General features: G+C 45.6%; 1 protein-coding gene across 3 annotated transcripts in view; it reads left to right on the plus strand.

Annotated features, from left to right (window-relative positions):
* The first annotated feature begins 2399 nt into the window (after positions 1–2399).
* igdcc3 (immunoglobulin superfamily, DCC subclass, member 3) overlaps positions 2400–14011 on the plus strand; it is a 63074-nt gene continuing 51462 nt past the window's right edge. The window contains exons 1-2 of one of the 3 annotated variants that reach the window (XR_014119554.1): positions 2400–2755; positions 8475–8780. Coding sequence is in view for 1 of the 3 variants with exons in the window: in XM_027008948.3 (XP_026864749.2) it covers positions 2692–2755; positions 8475–8780 (370 nt within the window). In the remaining 2 variants the exon portion in view is untranslated. Of the gene's footprint in view, positions 2756–8474; positions 8781–14011 lie in introns of those variants that run through there. The other 2 variants (XM_027008948.3, XM_081706242.1) reach the window with 2 other exon arrangements.

Genomic DNA, 14011 nt, shown 5'->3' on the forward strand with positions numbered 1-14011 from the left:
CAACATCTGAGATCTCCATCCAGAAGAGTGCCGTCCTGGGAACAGCTAAGATGCTACACAGGACCCTCAAGCTCCCAGGCCTCTGGTAGAGGACCCCAGACTAGAGGAGGGCGAGTAGGGAAGGGGGGGGAAAAAAAAGTATTCTTCCAAATTCCAGGTAAAAATATTATATTTTAGAGCATGTTTTTATGAAAATGACTAATGGTCAAAATAACAAAACACTTAAAGAAATTTCAGACTGGAGGATGGCCAGTGGGGAAGGGAAATATATGTCCAGTCTCACCCTCCCAGTTGGTGGCCATAGTCATATCCTTTGTCTTGTAATCAGAAGGTTGCTGGTTCAAGCCCTGTTACTGCCAAGTTGCCACTGTTGGGCCCCTGAGCAAGGCTCTTAACCCTCAATTGCTCAAGTTGTACTGAGTCATAATTGTAAGTGGCTTTGGATAAAAGCGTCAGCTAAATGCCATAAATGTAAATGTACATGTAAGTGTTCACAGTCTCACAGCACATACAGTATAAACATATACTCTCACTTTTTAAAGAATTAATTAGTAGCTAAATTGATTATTAAATCAGAAAGTTGTCTAATTATTAGACAGACCTTTTACACATACAAGATATTTCAGAACGAGGGTAGATTTATTGGGTAATTGGCCTGCTCTATTTAAACCGTGTCATTATCGGACTACCAGAACTGTGGGCATATTGCCTGTAATCGACTTTAAGCATAGGCCTACATGACCTATAAGGCTCCTGACAGAGTCATTAAACTCCTCTCGCCTCCGCTCCTGGGCGAATTTTCTAACCGGCCCATAACCGCTACAGTCGCGGTTCCTTCTGTACATGCGGTGCTTTATCTTATTCGAAAGTACTAACGCTGCATAGAAAAGTCATTCTTCGCTGCGCAGTCCCTCGTAACTCCTCTCACCAGATGTCGCTCTTCTGTTGTAAATAGCGTGTCCTTTTCTCTTCTGCAGCATACGCGGACGCACCGAGCTGCATGAACAGGCTGGTTTACTGGGCAGCGTTGCACAACTTTAGCGTGACCTATAGGTACAGGTTCTGTTCCGTGTTCTGCCATTATGATTTGTCCAATTAAGAGCTAAAAGTGCCCCTAAACTCGTTTAATTCACGTTTGGTTTTCAGATAACGTCACCCGCCGCTAGTGCCATCCCTGACACGCCCACCACGCGCGAGCCTGAGGCGGTTCGCAGCACGTGGGGAGCCTATGAATCCGTTTGCTTACCAAACGGGGTCCAACTTTCCAAGGTCGAGGCTTTCTGCTGTTAAAAAAATAAATAAATGAAAGGAAGGTAAACTAAAACTAAGTCCGAATGATTAATTACAACAATTCATTATTTCTGTAACTTGCTTGTCTATAGGTCTTCGAAATACAACTGCAAATTCTCCCGTAAAATAGCATAATTTATCTTGTTCAAAACTGTTACAAAAATGTGGGGAATGCCGTTATTACTGTATTATTAGGCCTAATAATAATAATATTATTATTGGTTATATTCGTTTTTAGTCTTGTTACATACTCTTGTTGTTATACAATTGTACCCTTGCAGTGTACTGGAACTTTGAATGGCTCTAAACTTTCCCAAACAAGCAAACGGCGTCAACCTTGCCTGGGGTGGTGTGGCACCACGTGGCATGCCAATGAATCAGAGAATCGTTGTTTACCGGGTCCAGTATTCAAGCTCGATGGGTTCTACTGGTGTTCAAATATAAAAGGAAAGTCAAGTGAAACTAAGTCAGAATGATTAATTAAATTACTTTATTACAATATATAATCAATTGTTTCTTGCACATTTTTCGTTTAATACATGACTTCGGGATATAACTGCAGATTTTCCTATAAAATAGCCTAATTTATCATTTGGTCAAAACTGTGTTACAAGATTGGAAAAAATTACTATACAACAACAATACATTATTTTTGTTGTTGTTAATAATAACAACAACAACAACAATAATAATAATAATAATAATAATAATAATAATAATAATAATAATAATAATAATAATAATAATGATGATGAAGAAGAAGATGAATAGTAGTAGAAGTAGTAGTGTTACTGTTATTATTTTTATTAATATTAGGGTTTTTACGCTTATTATATTTTATTTATTATTGTTGTACAAGTTATACAATAGACACCCTTTTTTGCTCATCTTAACATGAACTAGCTTTAATTTAGCATATTTGAACTTAGAATTTCTCTAAAACTTTCCACCAAACATGAGCAAATGGTGGCACCCTTATGCCTGCCCTGCCTTTTGCACAAGCCATGTCTTTTGTTCGTGAGAGCGAGAGAGAGAGCGAGAGAGCGAGAGAGCGAGTGAGAGAGAGAGAGAGAGAGAGAGAGAGAGAGAGAGAGAGAGAGAGAGAGAGAGAGAGAGAGAGAGAGAGAGAGAGAGACTAGGGTACGAGGAACGGCAGTTTGTACCGAAAGCGAGAACGTGGATGCCTGTGTGCTGTGAGATAGCAGCGCGAGGACAGGAAAGAATTAAAGGGGCCGGAGCGCGAGATGGTGACAGAATCCTGATAAACGTGCAAAATGGCGCAAGCAAATACGACCCCCGCGAACCACGAATTGTAGCTTGGACAAGCTAGCCAGAAAGCCGCGTTTCTCTCCGCCTCGCTTCGTTTTTTCCTCATTCACGGACAATTTTAAAGTGTTTTAAATGGCTACCAAACGGCGCCGCCTGGCTGGGGACATACTTGGACTATGTCTAATCGCCTTTGTGGGTAAGTGTTTCCACACATTAACAGCAATATCGCGGCGTGCGGGTAGCACATTTCTGGGGACCAGACCTCTTAACCCACGTCGAGGAGCCCTGCGCTCACTGACCAGCCCCATTGACCGTGAACTTGGCCGTGGCATTAATCACGTTACCTGTTTTTAGGCGCACGGGTGCGCGTAAAGCGATTGCAGAATGAAAGAATTGCGTGTAGTTGGAGGCGACTGGTGGATTGCGTAAACTTGAAGACCCACGTTGCTGGTCCGTGTGTCATTTAGCCTTTTGAGCGCTTATTTTGGTGTCATATACATTGAACCTTTGGGCCACCTAATCAGCGTATCTTTGACATGAAGCATTATAAACTGTAGTCACGTCATAAATAATACAAATAGATCATAGGTTATTTTAGCTGCTCTACAATTCTACTATTCACTACAATTTTACTGTTTAAATCTGGATAGTTTAAATGGTTCCTATCACCTATAGTTATTGCATTTATAGTATATTTTATGAATGTATATGATGTTATATTTTACACATTTTACTAAAACAAACCGTTTTACGTGTTCCAGTCTCTACATGAGAGAGAAATATTTGTGTTTGGATGCAAGGTCATCCGTTTTGGTTGTAACACGGGAAGGGTGGGGGGGTGGTTCGTTATTAATGTGTGCATATGTACTTGGCCGTACTTGATCTAAAATGCTATAGTGTCCTGCTACAGTATGCTTATACTTGGCCGAGTGCCTTTATTGAGAGTCCCCCCCCCCCCCCCACACACACACACCGGGGGTGGGGGGGGCTTCTATTAAAGGATCTGGGAGCTCTCCTCATGTTTTGCCTTATTGTTAAGCTACTCCTTTAGCTCTCCGCACGGGAAATGCGGGCGATAATGCTGTATAGCTGGATAGCTGTATTTACAATATCGCAGCGTTTGCTTACGCGCTGTTCTCCGCGTGTTACCATTTACAAGCGCGGCTCTACCGTGTTTTCCTCGGTTTGCTTGTTGTGCTTTTTAGATCTGAATGTTTCTGAAGATTCACCCTAATGTGTCCCTCGACACTGAACGCGTTCGTGCATCTCTGCAGTTTATAATGTGACGGTGCAATGCTTATTGTGCTGATAGGTGGGTAGGATGGACAGGACACTTAAAAGTGGCGATAGTACGTCTCGAGTCATATCCCTGTATTTCAAGCAAGCGCTGACCTTAAATACTCTTAAGTGCGTCCCGTGCAGAAATATTTCTGCTGTCCTCGGCTGTTTCTCGCTCCGCTGAGCGCTTTGTGGCCATTATCTGTCAGGGCTGCCAGTGGCTCTGATTGACTGTCTCTTTGTATCGTCTCTTCGTTGTCGTAAATGCCGGGACCGGTAGCCTTACCAGCCTGCTCCTGTGATCACGTGGAAAGATTAAAACTTCGAGCCCGCTTCTATGTCCTTTTTCTAATTTCACCGAGTCCTTTTGTGCACCCTGATTGACAGCCCGTGCCGGTGCATGCGAGGCGCGGGCCCCAGTAGTAGAGTCTGCCATAATCAAGGTTTACTCCCGTTGCATTGCAAACCGGCACGTTCGCGAGCTGGGTGCGTGCGCGTTCTCCCGTGTTTAATGTCACGTGTGTGCATTAGCGGCTCGTGAGGGCTTTCTCAAACAGATTTACTCCGATCGCTCGCCTAATACCTGTAATTTGTGTGTGGAGCTGTATGTGAGGAGCACGTGTGAAAGACTCACTGATGGGAGAGGTTAGGGAGGCGAGTGGTTTGTTCTCTGTCGGCTTGGGCACCTGCCATTTCCTCACTTTTTGTGACTGTTGTCAGATATCAGGGATGTGTCAAACTGCACACACACGTGACTGAAGCGCGTAATCCCCATTAAAGTGAAGAGTTATAATGTTGACTGGTTCTGTTAAATAATAGGTGCTCACTATTTTTGACCTAATCGTATCAAGACACAAAAATTCTTTAAATCTCTCTCTTTCTCCCCCCCCCCCCCCCCCCCCACATGCATACACGTGTGTGTATGAGAAGTGCAGTCTCTCTGAGCCAAGGGATTGGAGAAGTTTGTGTTTAATGAGATCAAATAGAATTCCATTGATTAATAATTTACCTGCATGGACATCTGGGGGTAGGAAGACAAGCATAGCAATACATCACATTTGCTGCTTCATCTCTATGAGCTAATCCATCGGCTGACTGATGAATGTTTTGTTGTCTTTATATTTTATCTTAACGCTGGGATAATTTTAAGGCATGATTGAGGCATGGTAATAAGGAACATATGTAATATGATTGTAGCTGGTGTAAGTGTATACAGGAGCTGGAAACCTGTGTGCATCTAAACAAGAACAGTAAAAAAAAAAAAGCCACTTCGAGTGAGAAGGATGTCAGAGTGACATTACCTGGAATTACCTGAGTGAATGTGAGTGTGTGTGTGTGTGTGTGTGTGTAAGGGATTTGAGCTGTTCAGGTGAAATCATGGAATATCACAAAGATCCCTTGATGTGTTGCATGGCCTGTGGTATCTGGAAAATATAGAAGAAAATAGAAAGCGCAAGATAGAAAGCCAGAGAACAACAATGACCCCTGGACCTCCCTCTTCAAGTCTCTGACTTGTGACTGGTATTGAAAGTGAAATATGGATGTTTGAGGATGAGTATGAATGTGTACATGTGTTTGAATCTGTTTGTATGTATATGCATGTCAGCTCTCTGAGAATGTGCCACAGTATCTCTGACTGACTCAAGGTCATAAAGGACTATAGGGCTGATGTCTTCAGAGCTGCTATTTTGACTGGAGGACTGACTGAATTGCTGCTCTGAAAGGATAAGAGCATAAGACCAGTGAGACAGGCTCTCAGTGCTCTGCCATCCGTCAGCTTTTGTTGGATGAAAGTACATACAGGAATGCAGTGATGTTTAAAGAGCCGCTGAAGTCCTGGTCTGGAACTAGATTTTATAAAGAGTGGAATGCTGGAAGCAGGCAAGCAGCGCATAGTGAGATAAGCTTTTAAAAAATCCTTTAATGTTGTTTAGCATGACATGCACCAAAACAAAAAACAGTGATCACAGAATTTTGGTATTCTAGAACATTTTTCACAGTTGCATAGTATGGTTGGCCTTCCTGAAAGATTTGTGGAACTATGGCAAGTGCTTGCTGCCTTTAGGCTTTAATATATTACCTGTTAAATGTATTCTTCTTGTAACTGCAGATAATTCTGTATAGCACATGTATCTCTGTCTTCTCTCAGAGTTGTGCTGTTCTTACACTGAAGGAAAGCCAGGATGTTGTCAGTCTCTAATCTCTGCGTGCATGTGTGTGTGCGTGTGTGTGCGTGTGTGTGTGTGTGTGTGCGTGTTTTTGTAAGACTGCTGGATCTGCAGTAGAGTCATGCTGAACCCAAGGGTGCACTTCTCTTGGTTCGTCTCAGATGTGTATGGCTGTTTGTGTGGGTGTGTGCATGCGTGTTTAAACCCAGCTGTGAGTGCAAGACTTGCTGGATGGCTTTTGCTGCTGTGCACAGCTGTGCTCTCCACTTATCTTCCCTCCATCCTTTCCTCCATCTTTCTCATCTTGAGGGGATTACTGACTCAGTTCAGTGTTATCAGTGTTCCCCTCTTCCATTGTTAAAATCAGGACTATTGCTGTACAACTCATGCTACTCTCCTGTTGCACCTCTACACCTGTGAATCTAGTAATCTATTGATGAAACAGCAAACCTCTTCCGGATTTTTTTACTAACTGTCCGAGTCTGTGCGATCTAGCAGATACCGTGATTAATCAGTGTGTCACTCGACATAAGCTTGTAAAGTGAGACCATCTTTGCCAGCCAGTGAGAAAACAGCCAGTTATGCCATCATGGGTCTCTGGTGTTAAGACCTCTGGGACAAAGGTCATGTCTGCACTAGACACGCTCCTCTGTGGGGAACTGTATAAGCATGCCGTGCCACTACCCCATGTACTGTGACACGTGGAGTGCAGAGATCTGTGATGGGCATTGAATGACAACAGGTTTTCCCGACTGCAAATTCAAAAGAATTTGAACGGGTTTAGGAGTCAGAGCTTTTATTCTGATGTCCTTTGTACAAGATCAGAAGTGTCTGCTGTTCATTACAGTTCCCGCTAAACGGTTTTTCTTTCCTAAATGTCTCCTTTTTTTGACATCTTGACTGTAATAAATATTTCAGCATATTTGAGTGATGAAATTTGTTTCAAAATCCCGAAAGGTGCACACACACACACACACACACACACACACACACACACACACACACACACACACACACACACACACACACACACACAGACACATTTACACCCATCCACATTTACTGTGCACAAACACACATGGCAGAAGAGTTTTGCAACAAGCACTAGGCACCCTATAGAGCACTAAAAAGCGTTCACCACTGTGACGGAGGCCGTCACTTAGGAAGGTTAAATTGGTGCTCTTGTTGCTATGTGAGGGAGCTGGCTCTTTGGTCTGGTGGTCAAAGCTCCCAGTTACCTCCTGTCAGCCCTGGGTTTGAGTCCCCAGTAGGGGTGGCTGTCTTCAGCCTTCGTTGCAACCACTAACACTCATGACAAGAAGAGCCTTTTTGTTCAGTCCTGACACTGGAGAGGGTTCTCATCCTCTCCAGTGTCATGTGGCGACGTGAAGGGAAGTGACGAGCAAATCAAGAGGAAACCTATGGCTGAGCGCAGGCGCCCTGCCCCTCTGAGAGTCGGGCTGGGGATCAGGTGCTGATGGCAGTAGGCCCCTACGCATGGGCTCGGCAATCTGACTAGAGCTGGATGGGGCACAGGGTTAGAGATGGAGTTTCGGGCGTGCTACAAAGGGGACATCCAGAGAGGACATCCGCTGGTAACACTCAGTCCCGGAATGCATGGAGTGAGACTGAGGCAGAGGGCGGGCGGGAGAGAGGCTTTCTTGCCTTTTTCCTGAAGCTTTCCTGATGCTGTTCTCCTTGCCTTTACTCCCACTGCCTGTTGTAAGTCTGTCCTGTGTCTTTCTTTCCCTTTGGTGGTGTTGAAACATTTCTTTCTTAATTCTCGCTCTCTATTTCCATTGTTCTTTGCGCTTTCTCAATTTTTGTTTTTTTACCCCCTCTAGGTGTCTCTCATGCTTTTGAAATGTATATACCTGTCTGCTATCTGGCTGTCTATCTATCTGTCAGTCTGTCATTTTCTCATTCTCTTGCCATCAGTCTTTACTTTTTGCTCACTCTTTGTTAAAGCTCTTATTTAATACATTGATCACAGCCATTCATTAGCTATCTGAGGATGGCTTTTCTTTTCTGTTAAGGTTTTATACACACACACACACACACACACGCACGTATGCGCATATGCACTTATGCACACACACACACACATTCCTTCAATTTCTGTCAGAACAATTAGATCTTGAGGATGTACTAGTCATGGTAGGTCTAGGCATGTTCATCTCTGTTTGCGCACTCCGAGTAGTAAGTTGGACCTGAACTGAGTAAAAACTTTCTAAAGAATCCCTGAAGAGCAGTCTGTGGTAATTTGTCTTATAGTGTTTTGCAGCTGTAGGTCTCAATGCTGAGAACTTTGGAATTTGAGGTGGCTTTTCAGAAGTGACAATGCAGGGCGAAGTTTATGCTGAGTTGTTCTTTGGCTTACTGAGTAATAACTATTGGTTTCCTTATATGTGATGTGATGTGAAGTTGGGAAAGGACTACCATATAACTTGTGAAATTGTGTGTTTGCAGGCATTACATCTGGAGCTGAACTGTCCTTCACTATGGAGCCAAGTGACATCATCGCAGTTCAGCAGCAACCCCTGATGCTGCACTGCCAGGCAGAAGGAATCCCACCAATCACAACGCAGTGGAGGCGGAACGGAGCACCTCTGTTGGAGGACGAGAACTATTCCATGTTTGCCAATGGCTCACTTCTGATTGGCCACTTCCAGAGGACCAGGTCTGATGGCTTGTCTGATGAGGGGGACTATGAATGCGTGGCCCAGAACTCCTTTGGGCTGGTCGTGAGCCGCAAGGCTAAAGTACAGGCTGCCAGTAAGTAGCACCGTGCCTACACACACACACACACGCACACACACACACACACACGCGCACACACACACACACGTGCATGCACACGTGTCCTTACAGCGATCATCTCTGCATTACCACTGCTCTCTTCATAGAGACACGTCCACATCCCTTTACATGTTTTTTGGACATATATCTGATGTATATCATATATCTGCAACAGTGCCAGTAAACATAATAGCTATTGTAAAATGGTGGTATGTATTTATTACAAACAAGACTTGAAGCTATGGAGATGCTGCTGTTCTTCAACCAAACATCTCTGCTGAAGGGTTAGGGGGTCTGGATGGTCTGCCAGCACACATCTCATTAGTCATTTTTGGCAGTTTTAAAAGTTTCATACCTGACCCATTTACTCTAGAAAAGAATTTTAGTAAAACGGTGAATTAAAAATCTTAAACACCTTGAAGATTTCGGGTTATATAATGATAAGACAAACATTTGTCTCCTCTGAGGACACCAGAATCTGCTATCAGACTTGCTGTGTCTTGAATCTGCTATTATACTTGTCCATTTTGCAGTCATCAGTTTGAATGAACGGGACAACTGAGGTAGTGTGACTTTTAGAAAGTGTACAAGTAAACCCTGATCTGATCTTTCCATACATATCCCTAACTGTATGCATCTCCTGTTTTCTAAATCAAAGAAAAGCGACCAGAATTTGCACATTTCATGCAACTATCTGAATGTAGCCCTGGGTAGTCTGCAAATCCAGAGTCCTGTTTATGTCTGGTTGCTTCACACACTTCATACAATACAGCCTTTCTTTTCTATGGAGGTAAATTCCCTTTTCTGCTTTTGTGCGACACTTTGATGCTGCTGCTTTGGTTGTGATGAATATGGCGAGATCTGGCGCCCGCGTATCAGGATGCCGATGTGTAATCAGTGCACGCTGGGCTCCTTTTTCAAGCCTCTTTTGTCGGAGCAGCGATAATCTCAGCTGCCAGCGAGATGGCTGTCGAACGAGGGGGCGGAGCCATTCCTTTCTGGTCCCGCCCTCCCGCCGAGTGACTGCCAGAATGCATCGGCATCCAGGCCAGGTCTTCGTATCATGTGAGCTTCTCGCATGTCGCCGTCTGAAAGCCAGTGCGAGGGAACGGGCAGAGGATAACGTGAGGTGTGGAGGTCTCCTTAGAGGACAACGTGAGGTGTGGCGGTCTCCTCAGCCCTGCAGAGCTGCTAGCAGGAGCTGAGGATGGTGCAGTTTAGCATGGAGACCACCAGTGTGCTCAGAACTGTGGTTAGAAGCACTCACAAGGTGTGTTAATTAAAACGCATCTGGCAGTGTTAGTCATCACATTTGGGACATATCTGAATATCTTTGGCTCATGAACCCTTGGTCATACAGTCACAGCCCTGGGCACTGCTCTGACCATTCGCCATACAACACTCACTGTTGACTCCAGATCACTGAATACTCACTAAACACACACAGCAGTTTTGACTGGCCCTTCTTTGACAAAGAAAGGTATCTTCCACACACATATACGTATACAAACATACATGCACACACACACAGTCTCTCATGCACACATGGGTGCCCCCACCACACACACACTCTCTCTGACACACACACACACACACACACTCACATGCACACGCACGCCTAGTGAGGTGAGACTTTGCTGCTGTGTGAACAGACAGCATGCCACTGGGCTTGCTGCATGCACTCCGGCTCCAGTCTCAGCAGGACAGTGGCAGCAGAGCCGTCAGCCTGTCCCAGGCGCCGAGGAGTCCCAACGTCCGCCGCCAGCCTCAGCCCCCTCCACTCAGACATGGCGTCGGGCTAGAGGAGGAGGCTGGGGAGGAGGGGACCAGCACGGCCACGTGGCAAAAGGCTGGCATACACGGCCATTTTTCCCCTGGGTGTAGATGGAACACATCAAAGAACATCATCTTTTTTCTTTTCTTTTTTTATAAATGTATTTATTTACTTTTTTTTTTTTTTTCCATTTTGACGCCACCACAGCTTCACTCTGTATTATTGTCATCTGCATTAACACATATCTGTGCATCTCGCCGTGGCTTTTAGCTGACTAATTTGCATTCGGTAGATGAGGTGTGTGTGTGTGGGGGGGGGTGGGGTGGGGTGGGGTGTGTGGAACAGATGCATTATAGGAGGGAAGAGAGATAGGACAGAATTATTATGTGAAGAGCTACTACAGTGCGGTGTGAATAATTTAATTGTTATTATGATCTGAAGTAGATATGAAATACAACAAAATGAAAATCTGGGTGAGGAATTATTAGCTCATGAATAAAGATGATGGCCTCTCGTGACAAGGGTATTACAGCAGAAAGAGCCTCTTCAGAGCAAATGAACTGGGCTGTCCGGCAGTGGAGGTTGAAGACTGGGAAAACCAATATTATTCCTCTTTCTGGTCCAGCGGTCATAATTCTTTTTAGTGGCACATGCATTGTGAATAATGGCCAGGGCTTGCGTTTCCTGTTTCTAGGCCGCCCTGTGACCTTTTGACCCCTGATCCCTGGGCTGAGGGGTAGGGGCGCAGAGTGCGGTCTCTGTAATGTACAATTATGTGAAAGACATGTTAGGAGTGGTGATTGTGTGTGTGCGTGCATCTTTGTGTGTTACATATTTGTGTGTGAGCGTGTTTGTGTGGCGTGCTGACGCAAGAGCAGGAAGGGGGTTGATGAGAGCGTTGAGTGAAGAAGAGTGCCTCAGGATGTGGCCTCTTCGTAAATGACCCCCTTACCCCATTCCAGGATCAGCAGTGAGCGCGCCCCCTAGAGAGGCGCACACCTCCCTGGCCCCTTTTCCCCAGGAACCCTCCAAGCATCATCGCTGATCTCTTCTGTGTGCCCCTTTATCTGACAGGGCCGTCTCTTTTGTGACTCAAACAAAGGCCCCCACCGCGGCTGTGATCGCGTCGGGCAGCCGCTGTTGATGCCGGCGAGGACGCGAGGCGAGATTGTCCCTGATTGTCTCCACTGTGTCCAATCAATGAGCCTCTAATGGGCCCTCCAGGTGTTCTGCTGGAGATGAGCTCTGATCTTTAGATCACTGCGCTCTGTAAGGCCCGTGTACCTCCCACCCTGGGCATTGTTGGAACATGAAGCAAAATCCATATTTCCTTTTTTTTTAAAAAGCCGCGGACAACGCGTCATTCTCCTCCCTGCTGATTCCCTACCTCTCCTTTGTGTGCTACCTCTTTTCCTCACGGCGTGAGGGTGTGTGAGCTGCTGCGTCCCAGTGTGGGTGGTCATAGCAGGCGACGCGACACAACATCAAAAGAGCGAGCAGTTCCTCTTTAAGGAGATGAAAGGGGAGGAGCGGAGAGGGCAGCGGAGGAGATGAAAAAAGACGAAGCATGTTTCCTCTTTGACACATCCTGCTCGTCCTATTCCACAAACTGTAAAAACTCACTCGGAAACTATAAAGAAAGTGTAAAATGTGAAGTGTTCTTAGATACCGCAGTGAACTACTGCCTCTGCCTGGGCCGCGCGGGGTTAACTTTACCCATCCTCCCCCTGGGCAGTGCTGGGTCTACCGTGCCCGTCCCTGCTCGGCGCGCCCGCAAGCTGCCAGGCGTGTATCTGGCATGGTGGCCCCCACTCAGCCTGAAGGCCCACCACCAGCCGGGCGTATTTAGCATTTAGGAGGCCTCCCTCCTCCCCACGCTCGTCCTCTCCACCCCCCACAAGCTCTTTCAGGCTTTCTGTGGCGTGCCGACGCCCAGGAGCCGGGCCCTTTCTCCTGTGCTGAGTGCAGTGACACAGATCTACTCCTTGGCCTCCCTCTATATCAAAGGGCTTTTACTTTGTCTGTCGCTCCCTGCTTCAGTCTCCATTCTTTTTTCCTTTTTTTCTTCTTCTTGTTTTTGTGCTCTTGATCAATTTGTACCACCGGGTAATATGGGCCATTACGGGACCCCTTGTAACACTGGTGAGAATGGCAAAGAACAAGCTGTGATTAGCGAGGGCTCTCCTGCAGCCTGCATGCATGGCCCTCACCCAGCCCCATCCACACCCTCCACACACATGCCTGCTTTCCTTCGTAAATCCTGCTTCCATTTTCTTGGGCATGAACCGCTCAGTCCGGGCTGTCTCCAGTGCCCAGCCTTTTCAGGAAACACTGATCTGTAAAAGTTATTTCTTTCATGGATTTTTGTCCTCTTTGACTTTCCCTAGGTGCTGTTTTCAGTCTCTCTCTCTCTCTCTCTCTCTCTCTCTCTCTCTCTCTCTCTCTCTCTCCCCTCATTAGCTTGGTCTCAGGAAGCTTTTCATCATCTGAATGAAGCACTGGGATAGTAGGGTGCACTGAGCGGTGCTATTCCACACCTCCCAGCTTCTACCTCCCCGCCCACTCTTGTCGCTTAGCAACCAGTCAAAAAAGCCTCAGTCACCCAAAAGCTTTTGGGGATCCACTGATAGCACAAGCTTTTGTCCCATTCTTTAAAAGTAATTGGAAAGAGTTTAAGCTTTGTTAAGTTAGAATTTACCTTCTCTCCTCCTTTGGCCGTCCTGCCGAGCATTTCGTGGTGTAATTGACCAGGGCTGTCCTGTGTTGGGATTTGCAGAATCAGGACTGAAGTAGTTTAGGCAGAAAAAAAGAAAAAAGAAGAGAGTGTGAAAGAGGGGATTGTGAGGGGGAATGCAGCACTTGAATAGAAGCGGGTGGCTAATCACACCAGTTTAAATGTTTTTGCAGGTTTAAATTGCAGACTGTTTCATCAGTTGGAGTAGATTGCTTTTCTGCAGATCAGCACACAGTTTATGATCTAATCGAGCTGATGAGTTTGCTCAGCTGGGTTAGTCAAGGCAGGCAACTTGCTCATCTGTGTTGGTTGAGAAGGTCAGTTTGCTGAACTTTGTTGGTCCAGGTTAGGTAGGATCATGAACTGGCACATCTGGGTGGGATGAGAGGGTGTGCGGGTTGAGGCAATAGGTGCGAACAGTTAACTGAGAAATTTGCTTGAGTTGATTGACATTTTTTTTTTAATGGTTGAGCATTGTTTGGTACCTGGTGATTCAAATTCTCTAAATCTGTCGCACCTTAAGCAGACACTCAAAATCAGCACAGTGATGTGTTTGATGGCCTAGACTTCACAAATAAACACCACTCTGTAGTAGGCAAATCTTCCAGAACAATGTGTTGACTTATAGACTTCAAAATATAGCCAGATGCAAGAAGGATAAGGGAAAGTCTCTCTCTCTCTCTCTCTCTCTCTCTCTCT

This window comes from Electrophorus electricus, chromosome 23 (genome assembly GCF_041902795.1).
Source record: "Electrophorus electricus isolate QZ-2024a chromosome 23, ASM4190279v1, whole genome shotgun sequence".
NCBI lineage: Eukaryota > Metazoa > Chordata > Actinopteri > Gymnotiformes > Gymnotidae > Electrophorus > Electrophorus electricus.